Consider the following 19,053-nt stretch of genomic DNA (forward strand, 5'->3'; position numbering starts at 1 on the left):
CTCTAAAATCACAAAAAGCTTTAGGGAACATCTAGAGCACTACAACAGTCTCATTTTATAGAAGTTTCAATAAATGGAACAGATGGCTAAGACATGCTGTGGAGGACGATTTTGGGATCTTTTACAGCTAAGTGTAAAAGTATGATATAATCGCTCAATATATAGGAAAAGCAATGAATGGCTTAACTTTTCTCATTTACTGTATATTTTGAAGAACAGTCTAGCTATGTGGCTAAATTGCTTCTAAAGCTGAAAAAGAAGTAATCCCATCATAGCTCTCTAGTTTTACATACTAAGCCATACAAAATGCAGCATGCACCTATTAAGAAGTAGTTTCACTACATATGTGAATTGTACTGTACGTGACTTGTCCTCATACACAGTGCAGAAATAATGTTTGGGCAGAACGCTGTGTAACATATCTCACTTTTCCCTAGATCATTATTGAGAGCCCATAGTGTTGCAATGCTGTTGCAATGCTGTAAGAAAACTCCAACAAATACCTTTAGGTAGCAGTTTGGTCTTTGTATCATTAATTCTCCAGCACAGTTCCTTCCTCTGCATCTTATACAGTACCTGTGCAATATAGAGATTCATTTAATTTCAAAAGACCATTAACTGCAAGCTAATAATTAAAAAAACAGTTATTATTTCATCCCTCGTAAGAATTATGAACATACATAACTCAAAGCATGCCATAAATACCAGTTATATTCAGCAACTTCACTATAAACTAGACATGACTAATATTCACATTTTAAAATTAAAGTAATTTTCAAGTAATAATTTTATTAATATAACCCTAAGTAATAATGTAATATTGTAACTGGTTATGACGTTGATAAAAAAGCCGTAATTACCTTTAAAGCAGCAATAAGCCTCAGCCACCTGTAGGAATTGTAAACAGGATTGTACGTCATTCTATAAAATATTAATATTTCATAGCCAAGATAACCATTTTCATAGCCAAGATGTTAGTTAATAAAACTAACACTGACCTCGGTCAATAATCATATTTAAAGATGTGAAATTTAATATGAGAACTGAAATTCAAGAACTGAGATTGAAAGGGAAAATGCAGGTCAATTATAAACTTTAATTACCAAGGCTTTCTACCAAACAAATCAATAAAATAACACAAATGGAGTTTATTCCAAAATATCCAGCAGTACAAGTTTGTTAAGCCACAATAAATTTTCCTGTTTTACAGGTAGGACCTTCTAGCAACGCCAACATGAATATTTAAGTTGCAATGATGTACTTCATTTAGGATCCTGGCATCTAGTGGCACTGGATCAAACCAACAGAAAGACATTACCTGTTATTTTGTAAAAGCCAATGAAACACTGCTTCTGTGAAGGCAAACTTTAGAATCAGAGGTGTAAAAACAAGAAAGCATCATTTTCCATGACATTATTAACTGGCTCTGACCTTTCAGGTTGGTTCAATGCCCTTGTTCTGAAAACAAAGTGGTCTTGTACCACTCACATACAGTATGGCAACTTTACTTCTTTATAAGATGTGGCAAATCAGACGTTACTCTTTGGCCTATTAAAAGAAAAAGTCCTGCAGGTGTGAAACACTGAGCAATTAAAACAGCTTTCTTGGATTTCATGCTGCTACATGTTTTTTTTTTTAAATAAAAAGCTTCAAAGATAATTGCATGGACACAAAAAAATTATTTTCCCTAAGTGTTTACAATACTATGTAAGCTGCAATATCCCTTTTTGTCACAGGCTAAACATTAGGTTTCATATAGATCTGATTTCTCTTTCTTAGTAAATACATTTCAATTGCAGAAATTCCAGTAAATATGAGCATTTTTAGAGATGTTTAAACATCTTTTACCGATCCCTGTACAAAAATATCTGCCACACATCTTTTACCGATCCCTGCACAAAAATATCTGCCACGCATCTTCACTAAGTGTCTTAAGACAACAGCCTTGATTTAATTTGACTACATTTGACTACACCACTTTTCATATTCTGTATTTGTGGCAACCATTCTATACAGACTGTACTAAAGACTGTACTAAATAATAGATTAAAATCACATACTATCACAGAAAAGCAAATAATTAATTCTTAAAGTCATCCATTTTAAGTTTACTTTTCTTTGTGTGGGTCAAGTTCAGTCCTATTATTAATGTTCTGTTTTCTCAAAGATGTATTTCACTTGACACTTTTGAAGCTTCATAGAGATCATCACTAAAGATCTTATTGCCAATTTTTCCTTATTAAGATGAAATGAGACAAGGATGATGATAATAATAATAATAATTGCTTACACTTATATAGCGCTTTTCTGGACACTCCACTCAAAGCGTTTTACAGGTAATGGGGACTCCCTTCCACCACCACCAATGTGCAGCATCCACCTGGATGATGCGACGGCAGCCATGATGAATGCAAAACTGCAGGAACTACATTTTCATAAAAGAACATTCTGCCTTCATGAGGGGCATGTGAAAAATGCACTCTTATTTTAGCATTAGTTGTGTTTCCTGTGGTGACAGAACCAGTACAATACTTGTACCCTGTCCCGGGCCTTAACAGGATCTGGCCTCATGGTGTAAAAGTAAAAAAATAAGTGACCAATTAGGGTACAAACACCTCAATGTGTTCATCACTTTTTTTTATCATTCAGGGCATCCCTGTACTCAAAGAAGAAATAACAAGTAAATCTAGGCCATTTTGAAAGGTGTGTTGCCCAATGTCCTACAATGTGTGTATTTGGTCATACTGTATTTTAACCCCATCTATTTATTTTGACAGCTGTAAGTGAAAGAATATTTACAGAATATTCAGGCTGTTATAATAACATGGCTGGGACTTAGATTTGTTTTGCTCTGTAAATATGCTGTACTCAGATAATGTGCAAAACCTAACATCCACATTAGATGCTAGTTTTTAAACAACTTTGGCAAGTTTGGGCAATTATTCTGTGTTTTTCTTAATCTGTGTTTAAGTAAATACAAATCTTCCTGGGCAATGTTTTTCTTAAATATAGTTTTATTACTTTGAGAATGACTGGGAGAAGAAAAATGAATCAGTGGTCTATATACAGTTGGTTCACTGGTATTTAGTCAGGGCTACTCTAAAAAGATAAAGCCTAAGGTGAAGTCAGTCCAAGAAAAGGGATACTGCAACTTAAAGACCTTCAAACTAAACCTAAGACAAGACATTTTGTCTCTGGATTCCATTTGTGTCCTTCTTCTTTCCATTCATACAATATCACTTTGTTTCAACTTGAAAGTTCTCTGGCACCGTCTACAGATGGCTGGTTGTTATCTCCCTCCTCACAATGTCCTTTGGTTCTGTTGTTTCTTGTTCTGTTTTGTCTGAAATCCCAGCTCTTCATTGTCAAGGGAGGAGGCACATTTAAAAATACTGCCATTTTCCAAGGACTGTGTCTTTGATTGCATCTACATACTGTGCAGGCACCCAGTAAACCCAATAGTAAGATGCTTCTGTGGGACCCAGCTGAAATGCCTGAAATAAACAAACACATTATATTAAAAAGGATAAAAAGTCATTAAACTTTGAAAATTAAAATAAACCACTCCATTAAATATTCTTGTTCATATGCTTTAATATCCTCAGGTCATTAGTTTACTTCAGTATGCTCTAAGGTACATTTTTTGTGATGAAGAAATATAAAAATGTCCAGGTCCTCAAGAATGCATTCATTCTCATGGCTAGCTCTGGAGTCACGAAGAGGATATTGAGAATAGCATTTACAGTACATTGCTCTCCAGTAACAAGATCCCTCTACATATAGACAACAGCTGTTTGATGTTTCATTATTCTTCTTTGTGACTAGAGAAGCATTTCATACTGTAGAAGAATGTAGAGATGCTGCCAGGAGAAATTTACTGCAAACTTTCTAGATTTAAATATTTTGCTTGTTTTTGTTTTGAATACCCACCCATCTATTTTCTGCAAGGTCACACTGGCATTAGGAGCTTTCCCTGACAAGCAACGAGTGCAAGTCAGGACATACCATGGATAGGATGCTAGTCCATCACAAGGCAAACACAGACAAGCACACACTCACACCAGGGCTAATTATACAGACGCCAATTAATCTACCTCTTTGGACTGTGGAAGGCATGCAAACACCGGGAGAAAACACAAACTGCATTCAGATAGCACCCCAGGAATCGAATGTAGGGCCCCAGTACTGTGAGGAAGCAATGCTTACCACCACACCACCGTGCTGCTCAGATTTTGAACTTTTTTCTTAAAAACATACCAAAACAGAATCTTAAAAAAAGTCACAGTAAGGTCTTGAGAGGGACTTGACGGTTCAGTGCAGAGAACCGTCGAAAATAGCTCAATTTGCATATAACCAAGTCCACAGTTGCATAATGTACCACAGTATATATACAGTATATAGTATGCAGAGTTAAAAGACATAAGTAATCCTGCCTTATATGATAATAATAAAAAAATGATAATTAAATTGCTAATGCTTTGCTTGAAGTTATTTAACATAACACTGATCAACTAAAAGAAACAACTGTAATCATAAATTTATAAAAATCAGTTAAAGACTTCCAGTTAGGATGTGGGCGGGAATGGCAGCGTAATACGGATCACCTCCCTACAATTTTGTAATAAAGTCCTGGAAAATGTGTTTTTTTTACATTACGTTTGAAAAATAATAACTATGGCTGAAGGGGCTGTCAGGAGAAGCAGGAGATAATTACCGACCGTGGAAAATATCGAAACTGCAACTTCTGACCGCAGTCGGAGCAGCTCAGCGAGTTCTGAACAAGATGGCCAGTCTTCAGAAAATATTACAGGAATCTAAAGACCTCAGACGGGACAATAAACAGCAGCTTACAGATATTAAACAGGAGCTGAGCAAGGTTAATAAGAGACAGGATAAGGCAGAGGGACAGGAAGAAGTGGAAACAAGGGTCTTAACAACAGAAACTGTGATAAAGAAACTCCTGCAACAACAAAATACTTCGGAAACGAAATTAACAGACCAGGAAGGAAGATCAAGCAGAAAAAACATTCGGATTTACAGAATGCTCGAAGAATCTGAGGGACGTTTCATGGTCACCTTCCTTGAAAATCTGCTGAGGGGGGGAACTTGATTTACCGAAGGATGTGGAACTGAGAATTGAAAAGGCGCATAGAGCGTTAGTGCCCGAAACCTAGAGGCACTGACGCCAAACCGCGCTCCATTGTTGCCAAGTTCTTAAGCTACAAAATGAAAGAAGTATTACGTAAAGCTTGCAATAGAAATAACTTTTCCATAATAACAAACAATTTTACGTGGATGATGATTACCCCCCGGCAGTACTCAAAAAACGTATGGAATATTCTGAGGTAAAAAAGGTGCTGAAATCGCAAAAAATTAAATTTCAGACTTCATTTCCAGCGAGGCTACGAGTGTTCTATGAAGACGTTACCTGTCTATACGATTCAGCAGTAGAAGCCAAAAAGGACATGGCAGAGTGGTGACTTAAAGTTCAAGTTATACCGCCAGCGCCTACATTGGAAGAAGCAACTGAGCAACTGTTTACTTGGCAGATGGCTGGCAGACGGGGTGGCCCTGGGAAAGACCAGTCCTCAAAACAGCAATATAAGGAGAAACTACAGAGTTTCAGGCGGAGATCCCCCTTGCAAGACTGAAGTAAATGGATACAGTGAGTTGTTAAAATTCAGTCAGGATTTAATTGTTTAGTTGTTTTTTCTTTATTTATATTTTGAATAAGTTTCCTCCAAATTAAGAGAATTTGTAAATGTCGGGATATCTGGTGACTACGACTAGAGCAACTTATTTCTTTTTTTATTTTTCTGGTTACACTCTTTTTTCTTTCGGATAAGTTTAGGAAAATTTGGATTTGCCATCACGCCACCTGCTTAAGGGCCCTCCTCCAGAAGAGAAGGAGGATTTCCCTAACAGACTTTCCTTTTTTTTTTAAAAAAAAAGAGAAGCCCATACAGGGTTCGTTTTAAAAGAACCCCAGTTAGAAGAAAGTACTGTGAATGAGATGGAGATGTATACAGCTTTGTTTAAGATTGTTTGGTTAATGTTTTTGTTTATTGTGTTTTTTGTTTGTGATGCATTATTAGAGAAAATTGATGGGAAGAGGATGTTTAACAATATGAAACATATGTCTTATGGGAAAAAGTTTGAAAGTTCTACCATTTACATAAAATATGTCCAAGCAAGACCTTATAATAGCTACATTTAATGTTAATGGAGTACTTAACCCTATTAAGAGAAGTAAGATTTTGTCTAAAATGAAGAAACAAGGGGCTCATATTGTTTTTTTTATCTATTAAATCTATTTCTCCTCATATAAATCTGGACATAGGAGAGGTGTGGCTATACTGATATCTCAAAAGGTTTGATTTGAGTTGCTTACAGAAGTTAAAGACAAGGAGGGGAGATATGCATTAGTATTGGGAAAAATGGAAGGGAAATTACTAACGTTACTTAATGTATATGCCCAACCTGGTAGTGATTTTAATTTTTATAAAAAAATGTTAGTCTTGATGGCTAATACACAAGGGATACTGATTTGTGGAGGTGATTGGAATGTGTGTCTTAACTCCAGGCTTGATTCTACAAATATATCTTCTCAGAAGGCTAAGTCATTGCATAAAAAGATTAATGTACTGATGGGGGAAATGGGAATAAGAGATCTTTGGAGAGATTTCTATCCAAGTGGGCGAGATTACACTGACTATTCCTTCCGTCTTTCAGTATATAGGATAGGATTCAAGGATTCAACATAGGATTCAACATTGTAAAATTGGTAGAACTGATTTTTCAGACCACGCTCCTATGTCATTGTCCGTACGATTAAGTAATAGTTGTGGAAATACAACATGGAGGATGAACTCCAGTCTTTTGAATGATCCACAATGTAAAGCACAGATAAAACAAGAAATAAAAATATTTTTGGAGGAGAATGATAATGGGGAAGTGGGACCAGAGATGATATGGGACACATTAAAAGCAGTTATAAGGGGGAAATGTATTGCTCTGAGCAGTCATAAGAAGAAGGTAAAGCAACTACAATTATCTAATTTGAATATAAAGTTAAAAGAGTTGGAGAAAAAAACATCAAGAAAAACAGGATTCAAAAACCATGCAAGAAATAAAGATTAGAAACAAAATAGATGTCACAGGAAATTTTTTAAAAATTATATTTACAAGACAAAAATATTACGAGTCAGGGTCAAAAACACTAAAGCTGTTGGCAAGAAAATTAAAAAAACAACAGACCGATAATACAATATATAAAATAAGGGACCAGAACCGTAATAGTGTATTCTATAAATGGGAAGAAATCCAAAACACTTTTACAAATGACAAATTTACAGAAAACTATATACACAACCCCATTCAAAAAGTGAAGAAAAGATGGATGCTTTTTTGGAATCTCTTGGTTTACCAACTCTTACGGAAGATCAAAATAATATTAAAAAAGCAACGATAACACCAGAAGAATTGAATTAAGTGATTACGAGCCTCAGAGCTAATAAATCACCTGGTACTGATGGTTTTAATTCAGAATAGTATAAAACCTTCCAAGCAGAATTAATACCAAATCTTCTTTATGCTTGTAACTGGGCATTAATTGATGGAAAAATGCCCCCATCATGGAGAGAGGCTATTATCTCAGTTATCCCTAAAGAGGGGAAAGATAGATTAGATTGTGGATCGTTCAGACCAATCTCAGTCCTTAATGTGGATTATAAAATTTATACAGCAATACTGGCTAAACAAATCGAAAAGATTCTCCCTCATTTGATACACTATGATCAAACAGGGTTTATTCAAGATAGACAAACCCATGATAACATTCAACGCACATTGCATATCATGAACCATATTCAACAATATAATTTAGAAGCTTATTTGATGAGCCTAGATGCTGAGAAAGCTTTTGACTCTGTTAGTTGGAAATACCTCTATAGGGTCTTAGGTAGGTTTGGTTTTTGTGAAAATATTATCAAAGGTATTCCAACCTTATATGATAGACCAACGGCACGAATTAAAATAAATGGTTATTTATCTGATAGTATAACTTTAGAACGAGAGACTAGACAAGGCTCCCCTTTGTCTCCATTGCTTTTTGCAATATATTTATATATATAAAATTTTGCAATATATAGAGCCACTAGCCCAGTGGATACGACAAAATAGCAAACTAAAAGGTAAACTAAAAGGAATGAACACAAGACAGCACTGTACGCAGATGATGTTTTGTTATATCTGGAGGATCCCACTAGTTCATTTCTAGTACTAATGAAACTCTTAGATAGCTTTGGCTTGCTAGCAGGCTATAAGTTAAATGTTCAAAAAACACAAATTCCTAACCTTTAATTACAACCCTTCTGATCTTTTTAAAAAGCAAATACCACCTTAAGTGGGACCAAAGTTCATTGAGATATCAAGGAGTCTATTTACCAAAAGATATTTCTACATTAGAAACAATTAATTATGGACCCCTTATAACTAAAATTAAAGAAGATATATTGAAATGGAATCTAATCCCTTTTATGAGTTTTAGTTCTAGAATTGAATCTGTAAAAATGAATCTACTGCCTTGATTACTCTTCCTATTTCAAGCTCTCCCCATAGAAGTCTCTGCAAAACAATTTACAGAATGGGATAATATGATTTCTAGGTTTATTTGGCAGGGGAGAAAAACTAGAATTAGATTCAAAACATTGCAACTTTCAAAAGATAAAGGGGGTATGGCTTTACCACATTTGAAAGATTATTATTATGCATCTCAAATTAAACCTTTCATTAATTCTTGTAATCCAGAATGTCAAGCTAGGTGGAAAGATATTGAATTATCCCTTGTAAATAGCCCCCCAATTCAGGCATTATTAGGTAATAGGAATTTAGACAAAATTACTGAAAAAATATTCAATCCATGAATAAAGTTTCAACTAAGGACATGGAATATGATTACAAAAGAGTATCATTTAGGTGAGGCGGTAAGGATACTCAGATGGCGCGCCTATGATACAGAGTTTAAACCAAATAAAGTGGATAATAGATTTAAAATTTGAATCACAAATGGAATAGCTGCATTTTGTAATATAATGGATAAGAATCAGTCTTCAAATGCGCCACTATTTTAATAAGGAGATTATAAGGGGAGATTTAGATATTGTTAACGATGGGGTAGTGAAAGTAGTTACAGATGCCTACAAATCAGAATTAAGTAAAGATATTATATCTAGATTATATAAAGTTTTTATGGAAAAGAAATTATATTCTACAGAGTATATAAAAGATAAATGGGTGAAAGAAAGTGAAGTTAGAATTTCGAATGAAGAGTGGCTTAAAATTTGTGAATTTCAATGGAGATGTAGTAACTCGCATTTATGGAGAGTTTTGCTGGAAAAACATTGTTCGATTTTTCATTACTCTGAGTCAGAAGGCGCACCATACTGGGGAAAACTTTCAATGTTGGAGACAGTGCGGAAACCAAGGTGATCATTGGCATATATTCTGGAACTGCCCTAAAATAAGGCTTTTCTGGAATGAGTTACATGAGGCCCTGGAAACTATATTTGAAAGGAATGTACCCTTTACAGTTAACGCTTTATATTTTGGCAAACTGGATTTTGATTGGAGGGGAACTGACAAATATTTGTTTGGAATCCTTATCAGTAGGGAAGAAAGTTATAACAAGAAAGTGGCTTCTCCCAGATTTACCAACAATGAATGATTGGATTGAATTAATAAAGGAAATATATATAATGGAAAAAATAACATTTTCACTAAAATTACAAATGAAAAAATGTGTCAAATATTGGTCTAGATGGATTCAGTACTTTAAACCTTTAAGGTCAGAATTTGTTGAGATACAAAATAACTGAATGTTAATAAGGTACATTTATATAGTCTCCTCCCTTTTCATATTCATAAATGTATAGATCTTCCTCATTTTGAATGTATATAGTTTTGTTTAAAAGTGATATAATTGTAAAATACTAGGGGAACAAACAGGAATAGACAATTTGTGCTTGTGATGTATAGTCGAACGTGTACTGTAAAAGTACGGCTGAATAATGATGGTTTATATGTATAATGGTTTTGTTTTGTTCTCTAAAATATTTATTTTTTTTAATTAATTAAAATAAATAACATGAATCCCTCCTCTGTGTCCAACAGATTCCTGCACTTGATTTCTCCGCCTCCATAATCAGCACACCCCACTGTAATGAGACATACTACAAAACTGTCAGAGAGACTGTAAAGTCATCTCCAGCCTGTCAGGTCCCTCAACGCCAACACAAAATCTGGAGTTTTTGTTACAATATAAAAGCAATGCCATGTTGAGCTGAAGATGCTGGGTAGTGGGTACTTGAGCAGGAAGCAGGGAGAGGGTCACTCATTAGTTAGATTCGTCTCACAATCCTTAACAGTTATTTGAAAGCTGCAGTTAAAAATCTCCAGCTTGCTTTCATCCTGCTCTGCTCTTGTTCTATACAAGACCCCTTCAGTCAGACTGAATCACAAAAAAGCAAATTTGCTATTGTTAAATTTGCAGATTTCGAGACCCTACTCTATATACAAAAAAAGGCATTGGACTACAGCAAACAAGTTTTGCACAAGCAAAATGTAATTTAGTTGTACTTGTACCACCAGAAAACATTCTGCACATAAATGAGATTTAATGTGATTTAAAGGTATCAGTCTTCAACCAACTCTGTAAAAAAACATGTTTTTGGCTGTAGTTACTTAGAAACAACACAATGCATAAAGATTGACATTAACATGAAAATCATTACTCATGACAAAGTCCTACTAGTCAGTCTAAAAAAAAAATCACATGCCACAAACATGTCTAAGGAGTTATCGGGTATACTCTGAAATCAGGTAAATCAGAGAGGGAAGAGAGCTGTTGGCATGGTGTTGTGTATATTTGTGGTGCCAATTTAAAATGGATTACCTTGTGTGCACATTTTTAGAGGAATGCAGAAAATTAGAAATTAATATGACCAAGTATTTGTATTTTTTAATGATTATTCTACCATAAGTATATAATTTATAAAGAAAACCATTTCGTCAGAAAAGCTTTAAATTAATTCAGGACTCCCAGCATTCACATTCTCTTTACAAATTTGTTCAAAAGTAAGGGAAACTTTAAAACCCAATTTATTTAACAGACAGTCTACTAGAGTTCTCAAACAGGTTTAAGACCTAAGAATTTAACTTGAAATATCAGAAAAAAGCAATATATGATCATCAGCATTAAGTGAAATTTGATGTCTGCCCGTGGGGCAGTGCTGATTGGTAAAGGCCAGGGGGAAATGTACCCAGGACTCTTTGCAAGGGTTTAAAGAGAGTCAGGACCTCAGTTTTCTGTTTCATCCAAAGAATGGAGCCTTTTCATGTAATTGTATTGGTTTGTGCAGGATTACCACATAGGCTTATATCCCATTAGACCTCAGTATTCACAAAGTTTAGGTACCTTGAAATTTCTGTGACTGCAACACTTAATGTCTTATGGTTGTAATATCTTATTGTTCCACGGCTTGTGACAAAACCATGTCTGCAGTAATTTTTTTTTATTAAAACCTTTAACTATTTCAGAAATGGTACTGGTAATTATTGGCAGCAATTAATTTTAATAAAAATGTATTCTTAAAACAAATTAGACTGAAAGGGTTAAAGATATGATCCCTAATTGAATTAAACTATTAAATCCACTTAAACAGTGTAGATGAGGGGGAGGAGACAGGCTAAAGAAGGATTTTTCTTTTCTTTCTTGAGACAACTGAGACATGGATTGCGCATGTGAGGGAGAACGGACAAGAAAAAAATATTTAAGTGTCTTTGAAAAAGGTATGATAGTAGGTACCAGGTGCACTGGTTTGAGTGTGTCAAGAACTGCACTGCTGCTGGGTTTTTTGAAGCTAAACAGTGTCCTGTGTGTATCTGGAATGGCCCACCACCCAAAATACAGCCAATGGCAGGTCAGTGGTGGAAAACAGCTCATTTGATGAGCAAATCAGCAGACGGTCTGATGATGCACAGGATATCTGAATATCATTGCCAATCAGGTGCATCCCTTCATGGCAGCAGTGTATCCATCTGCGAATGGATTGTTTCAGCAGGATAATGTCCTGTGCCATAACGCAAAGATTGTCCAGGAATTGTTCTATGAACATGCAATGGCCTGCCCAGTCACCAGATCGCAAACCAACTGAACATCTGAGGGACGAGATGGAACAAGCTATTCGGAGTAGGGATCCACTACCAGCCAACTCAACACCACTGTGGAAGTCTTGGTGGAACCTTGTGGAATACTTTCGACACCTTTTGAGTCAATGCCCCAACAAATTGAGACTGTTCTGAGGGCAAAAGGGGGTACAACGCAATATTAGGATGACGTCCCTTATGTTTTGTACTCTCTCTGTAATAGTAATATATGTTTGAGAGGTGACAGTAGCTACTCTCTCGGTACCTTGAAAGTTTAGTGTAAAAGTTCTTCAGAAAAATTGTATCTATTTTTGGGTCCTTGGAATTCAATCACTGATGGACCCACAACTTAAACTACACTGAAATAATGAATAATAATAATAATCATAATAATTGCTTACACTTATATAGCGCTTTTCTGCACACTCCACTCAAAGCGCTTTACAGGTAATGGGGACTCCCCTCCACCACTACCAATGTGCAGCATCCACCTGGATGATGCGACAGCAGCCATAGTGTGCCAGAAAGCTCACCACACATCACAATGGGGATTATTAGGAGGCCATGATAGGTGAGGGCCAATGGGAAACACCCGTACTCTTTTCGAGAAACACTCTGGGATTTTTAATGACCACAGAGTCAGGACCTCGGTTTTATGTCTCATCCGAAGGAAGGCACCTTTTTACAGTATAGTGTCCCCATCACTATACTGGGGCATTAGGACCAAAATAGACTGCAGGGTGAGCTCCCCCAGCTGGCCCCACCAACCCCTGGGAAAAACTAAGGTTGCTGCTGGAAGAGGAGGTCTCCCATCCAGGTACTGACCAGGCTCACACCTGCTTAGCTTCAGTGGGTTGCCAGTTGTGAGTTGCAGGGTGATATGGCTGCTGGAGATACAGTAGTATTGTGGTTTTCCTTAATTCGAAATCACAGATACAACACATGGTATTGTTTAAGCACTTCCTATCCTTATGACACTAAATTTCTCTTGGAAAAGCACCCAAGAATAGTTCCATTACTTACATCATGCTTATCAGCTAATGCAGACTTAAAATGCTTGAATAAAAAGCTTTGGGAGTTGTAGGATTTCAATTACAGAATCTGAAACAATGTTGATTTACTGGCTGAAAGGGAGACTTTATGAACAACTGTCAATGGTTAAACTTTTTTTTAAAAAAAAGGTTGTAAACAATTACTTTTCTTATTATCTCACCAACTTAGAATTGCTACCTGTTCACACAGCAGTATGATTAGAAGGGAACCAGCAAATCACTAAGGCAATTCAAGCCCCTACAATCCCAGTTACCAAAAGCACACCACAACATGCGAAATTAATATGAGCAAGTACATGGACACAGTCAGATAATGGAACACTGTAGATTTAAACTGACACCTTGACACATTCCTCAAGTGACCCATCTGTTTTATGGGGCTTTCCTTTGCTCTTAATGTGCTTAATTTGGTTGAGTCTACTGTACTCATTTAAATTAGAAATACAAGATAAAAAATAAAAAGACTCTCTGGATTTAAAACTGAGTGATAAAATCAATTTCAGAACTTAAGGCTTTAGTCAACAAAAGTGATAGGTCAACAAAATAAAACACTTACCATCATGTGATAGTCTTCATGCCCTTCAATAGGTTCAGTAATCACATTCTTGATTGAGCCCATTGGGATCTTCTCTGTTCTCTCTGTGGGAAAATTAACAGTAGCTTACAAAGCTTGTAATATCGCAGGTCATATTATGCATGCAATTCACAAAGCAGTCCCGTATTAGTCTCACAGAAAGGAGATGACAAAGGATCTTAAATCAAATATTTGAAGTATTAAATGGTACTGGCACAATCACTCCAGAGGTCTACTTCAGACTCAGCTGGACAATGATACAGAAAAGGCATTAGAATTTAGGAAGAACTGCATTTAGAAATTAAAATAAGGGGTATTTCATAACAGAAAGGGGCTTTTGGGGAAGAATTGGATTCTTTGAAATTTTTCAAGAGGTGTGTGGATCGAATTCCTGGGTCAATAAATGACTAATCACATAATGACAGAAAGAAGAAAAATGAACTCTCATCTGTAAGCTTTCCAACATGCTTCAACTCTAAATCACACAGTAAATCTCAGACATTATTCAGATGGTATTTATATTTGTTGCGAGTTCCCCACAAGAACACATTAACATTGGATTTAAACCCTCTTGCACTACAGTTGCAACAGAAAAGCCTACAGCAGCAACATTTAAAATTTAGATATTATTATACATCAACTTAAAAATATCAAAGACAAAAAAAATCACCTGCAGTCCACTACCTCCCCAAAACCACTGCATCACAAACAGGGAACACTAACTCAGTTGCCTGTTTGTAGCAGCAGTACATTTGAAGCAGATTTGATGTATTATCTCTAAAATTCAGAAGAAACAATATTAGTTATTTCTGCAAACTATCACTAAAGCTTGCCCAGCCTCCAACATTAAAAAAACTGCATTTTAGATCATTTTACGTGTTACCACAAGTGCTCAAAAGAATGCCGTTCCAGTAAGATACAAACAGGATGTCATCTTACGTTTCTTTCAAATCCAGCTCAAGGAAAGTAATCAATGCTCTTTAAGATGCACTTGACAGAAAATCCCTTTATATGTTTGTCTGATTATGATAATTTTAATATTACAAAAAAAAGTATTTTCAAGGTAAAACTGAGGACTCTTGCTGGGCAATGAAGCTCAGCCATACAAGATGTTCTCACCCTTGGTTCCAATCCAGAGCTGGTCTTGTTCAAGTTTAAACGTGAGCCTCACTTTTCCACCTGATTTGTTGTACATTCCAGATAAAGGCACTGTTGGCAAGCGCTCCTGTGGAACAGACCAGGAATCAGCAGCTGTTCATCAATTAAGAATGTAAAGTAACTGTAACAATAATACAGCTTCTCTCACCACGAAACAGAATAAGAGCCAGTTTTCTGTAACACTTCTAAACATCTGACATAAAGAGTGCTGATCTATTGCTATTTTGCAAAGTACAAAAATAATCCTTACACAAAATATCAAATCTAACATGCCTTTATTCTGTATATCTACTCTCCAGAGCGAGAAATCTCCTTAAATTAAAAATTCCATTTCAATTAAATTAAAATGAAGCTGAAAACCAGCTCTAGTACTGAGATAGTTATTTTAAAATCAGTAAACTTCTCCCTTACAAACATACAAAAAAAGCCAAAACAATTTTACTATAGATATGGAGTTTACATAGCTCACGATGCACTCCAAATTCTTTTCAACTTACCTTTGCTCCTTTTATGGATGGCATTATATCCTCCGGTTTCCCTTTGTCCAGCACTTTTCTGTGTTGCTGAAAGAATGGCAGGTGTTAATTTTTCCCTAACCAAAGGGATGTAGCAAAACACAACATACAGTTGTGTTACATTACATTGGGGACAGTTATTTAAAGTTGTGTAATTTACCACCACAACCCTCAACTGAAGTAAGTGGTTAAAAAATGGGTGAATGATCATTTATTGTACATCTGACTGTTCTCCGCCATAAATCCTACATAGAACCATTAACTGTTCCATTACGTGATGTGCACACAATCTTACCACTTTATAATACGGCCTATAAATATAATCAAGCACTGCTATCCTCTGAAAAATACTGTACCTTGATTTGTTTGGAGTAATAATATTGTGCTTTTTGAAACCATGGGAAACGGACTGGATCACACTGCAGTTTATTTTAATGTTTTACAATCTGCTGGTTCTTGTCAATAAGCTTGTATCTGATACTTCAAGCATGGAACTTTGAGGAAGTTTGCACTGCAAGATGTGATAGTTGTAATAATATTTCAGTACCTTCACGCTAAGAATGAGCAGGTTACAGTGTGAGCAATCTGAGACCCAGATTTGGTTTAACCCACCTAATTAGGGATGAACTCTGCCATTAGATGGAGTGAGCAAAAGGTTGATGATGTGGGGAGGGATGCAAAACAATTAACAATCCGAAAGGGTGTTCATAACCTATACTTATACATAGTTTGGCAGTGGTTAGAGTTAGTCTACAGATCTTTCACTACTAAAAAGTTCAAGATCAAGGCCTACCAGATCACACAGCACCTTGAGATCGTATGATAGTGCTTTAACTTATGCGTCTTGTATTTTGCATTGTTTTCTTCACGTACTGAACACCGTGCATTTAAAGACTATACTTTTCTCCATATCCACATCTTTGTATACTATTCTACTCCAATTTGTGCATCATGCAATGTTTTAGTAGTACTGTACATCAACTTATTTTTTATTTATGATGTTCTACATTGCTTTAATGCTTGAATAAAGACATCAAGTATGTTCATTACTATCAGTACACATGCAGCTTGAAAAGCCTGAAATGGACCAAACTGCTGTGCAAAAAAGACTAAATTGTACTATTTTTCCACCCAATAAGGTTCAGCCCCTTATGTAATGAGATGCTGTTTTATAAAAACTCACCTTTTGCCGACACAAAGGTTCCTTTTTATTTTCCTCGGCTTTTACATCTTGCTGAATGACTTCCTTAGGTGTATTCACTGCTAAAACATCATTTATGGTAGATCCTACTACCATTATTTTTGCACCATTTGTTACTTTAATTTCACGCAGGGACTTGTCTTCTGGCAGCAGTCCTTTATACATCACTTTTTGCATAGCAGGGGGAAGACCTACATAGACAAACAAACACCATTTAAAAAAAAGGTGTACTGAACTTCATGCACTAACTTGGGATTCTTAACTCAAATCACTATTAGACAAAATAATTCATAAACACACATTAAAAAGGAAGCTCCGTGAACAATCTGAAGCTGACAGACTGCAATATTACAGTACAACCAAACAGCTGCAACCAATCAGAAAAAAAAAGTTTTGAAGGGTAAGTCACTGGAGAGGACACTAGTAATAACTGAGGGTGATAAATTATCAAGCAGATGTAAATGTGTATCTTTTTACCTTCATCTTTACTCAAAATATTTAATGTGAAAAGAAACGCAGCATACAGTAACAGCCTCAAAAATTCACCCCGCAGTTGTTGTCAAAATAACGTCCTTTACCATAAAGCTATACTACAGGACTTTTTGTAGAGGAATGCTTACCTGTAAGCGAGTGAATTCTCTCTTTTAGATTGGCTCCAGTGCCATCGAGGGGAATTTTTAAATCGTACTTGTTCTTGTTCCAGATAATTTTCAACTCTACCATTTCTTTCCCATCATCGTTGTCGCTCCCGTTGCTGACGGCAGAGCCCTGAGCTGTGGAGTTTTCCCCATGTGATTGCGATGCTTGTTCAGCGGCCTCGGCATCCCCGTCACCGGCTTTTCCGTACGCCACCGGCTCCTTTTTGGGACTTGCTCCAGTTTCCATCATACTTTCACCGCCTTCAACGCAAAGAGAAACATGAGCATTTAACTAAGAACTGAGCAGAACTGCATTGCTGCTTCCGCAGTTAAACTTGAACTTAAGCAGTACTGCAGACTCATTCACAAGGCAGCTAACCGCTGCAGAAACCCGCAGCTCTATTTTTTCTACAGGATTTTAAAACACTAGTTTACTCGCTCCATGCATGTAACGTGTTGATACTGATATGCACTGATACTCCTTCCTGTCAGTTATACGTAAAACGTAAAACTACATACTATATACGCCCTTTCACTCACAACTTCGGTGAAAAATTCGTCTTTTCTGCGAGGCGTCGCTTTTTGCGTGTCCTCCATCACCTGGACAGTATTGCCAAGTATAAACTTTTACACAAAGTTAGAACTAAAAAACAACATATCAAAACCAGCCCAATATTGGAAGCATGTAACTGCCTGCCCCTTTAAGAAAATAAGTCATATTGCATTGAAATTACAACCTTATTTACTGTATGACTGAATGTATAACTCTTGGTTAACCTAAAGAAACTGCAGTTTCATTAACACCGCCAGCCTGGCTTTGGGCTACGATGACTAACAAGGGTATTTTTGTATCACTTGCATTCAGCAATGACAGCTGCACCCTGTTCAAATCAATCTCATGATTTTCAAACAAAACATTCCAACATGACACCAACAGGACATGACAAACTGTCCAACCTACAGATTTTCACTTCGAAAGATATAGAGAGAGACCGTGGTTTCTTTTTTTTTGTTTTTTAGTGAAGAACTTACATAACCCCCTTCTGCTCTGTAACGTAAGCGACCACAGAGTGTTACATCGCCTCCAAAATTATCATGATAAACGATTGGCTGGCTACACACCCATCAGGCTAACCGGTATAAGTTATACTTCGTTACGCGTATGTCAAATAAAAGCAGGAAACCGCTAGGGTTGTTGTAACAGTATAAAAATCCATATTCTCTCTGTACCCACCATCCTGCGACGCCATGATGATTGTGTACAATAACGCGGCGAGCCTGCTGGGAAACCTGCGTGCCTCTCCAGCTCGAGCTGACGGGCTTCCGTAGCAACCCGGCGCTGCTTTTAAAAGTTGGAGAAGTCAGAAATCACTCACCGTTCTTCAGTGTATTTACAACAACAAAGCATTCGTCTCGAAAACAACGATTAAGAGTATTGCGTTTGATTTTTGTTCGATATGTGCATGTTGCTGTAAAAATAACTTAATAAAGGAAAGAAGCACATTATAAAAAAGCCTTTATGAAGTCGATGACGATGCAGTTCTATACATTTTTTAATCAACGCAATGCTTTCAAGATGTATATTTGTTAGTATTACAATCTTATTAGCATGTCTACAAATCTCTCTTTGTTAAAGATGTACTGACAACATCTCTTGTATTGGTTAGTGTGCACCTTTAAAATTAAAAATAGTGTAAAATAAGTGGCTTTC

At 36.2% G+C, this 19,053-nt stretch overlaps 1 protein-coding gene across 1 annotated transcript; it reads right to left on the reverse strand.

The window, feature by feature from the left end:
• Nucleotides 1-1,076: 1,076 nt before the first annotated feature.
• ubfd1 (ubiquitin family domain containing 1) lies at nt 1,077-18,653 on the reverse strand. Its single transcript, XM_088936752.1, has 7 exons — nt 18,577-18,653; nt 17,325-17,603; nt 16,687-16,895; nt 15,486-15,551; nt 14,950-15,055; nt 13,813-13,895; nt 1,077-3,494 (listed from the first exon to the last, which is right to left on the reverse strand). Exons 1-7 carry the CDS (start codon nt 18,590-18,592, stop codon nt 3,384-3,386), a joined length of 870 nt encoding a protein of 289 aa, XP_088792878.1. The 5' UTR covers nt 18,593-18,653; the 3' UTR covers nt 1,077-3,383.
• Nucleotides 18,654-19,053: the final 400 nt, after the last annotated feature.

This window comes from Atractosteus spatula, chromosome 18 (assembly GCF_055471065.1).
Source record: "Atractosteus spatula isolate fAtrSpa1 chromosome 18, fAtrSpa1.hap1, whole genome shotgun sequence".
NCBI lineage: Eukaryota > Metazoa > Chordata > Actinopteri > Semionotiformes > Lepisosteidae > Atractosteus > Atractosteus spatula.

Coding starts and splice junctions, on each gene's coding strand:
- ubfd1 (XM_088936752.1), bottom strand. Junction 16,896..17,324: donor GAGAATTCACTCGCTTACAG/GTAAGCATTCCT, acceptor TTGTCTATGTAG/GTCTTCCCCCTGCTATGCAA. Junction 13,896..14,949: donor GCTCTGGATTGGAACCAAGG/GTGAGAACATCT, acceptor ATTTTCCCACAG/AGAGAACAGAGAAGATCCCA.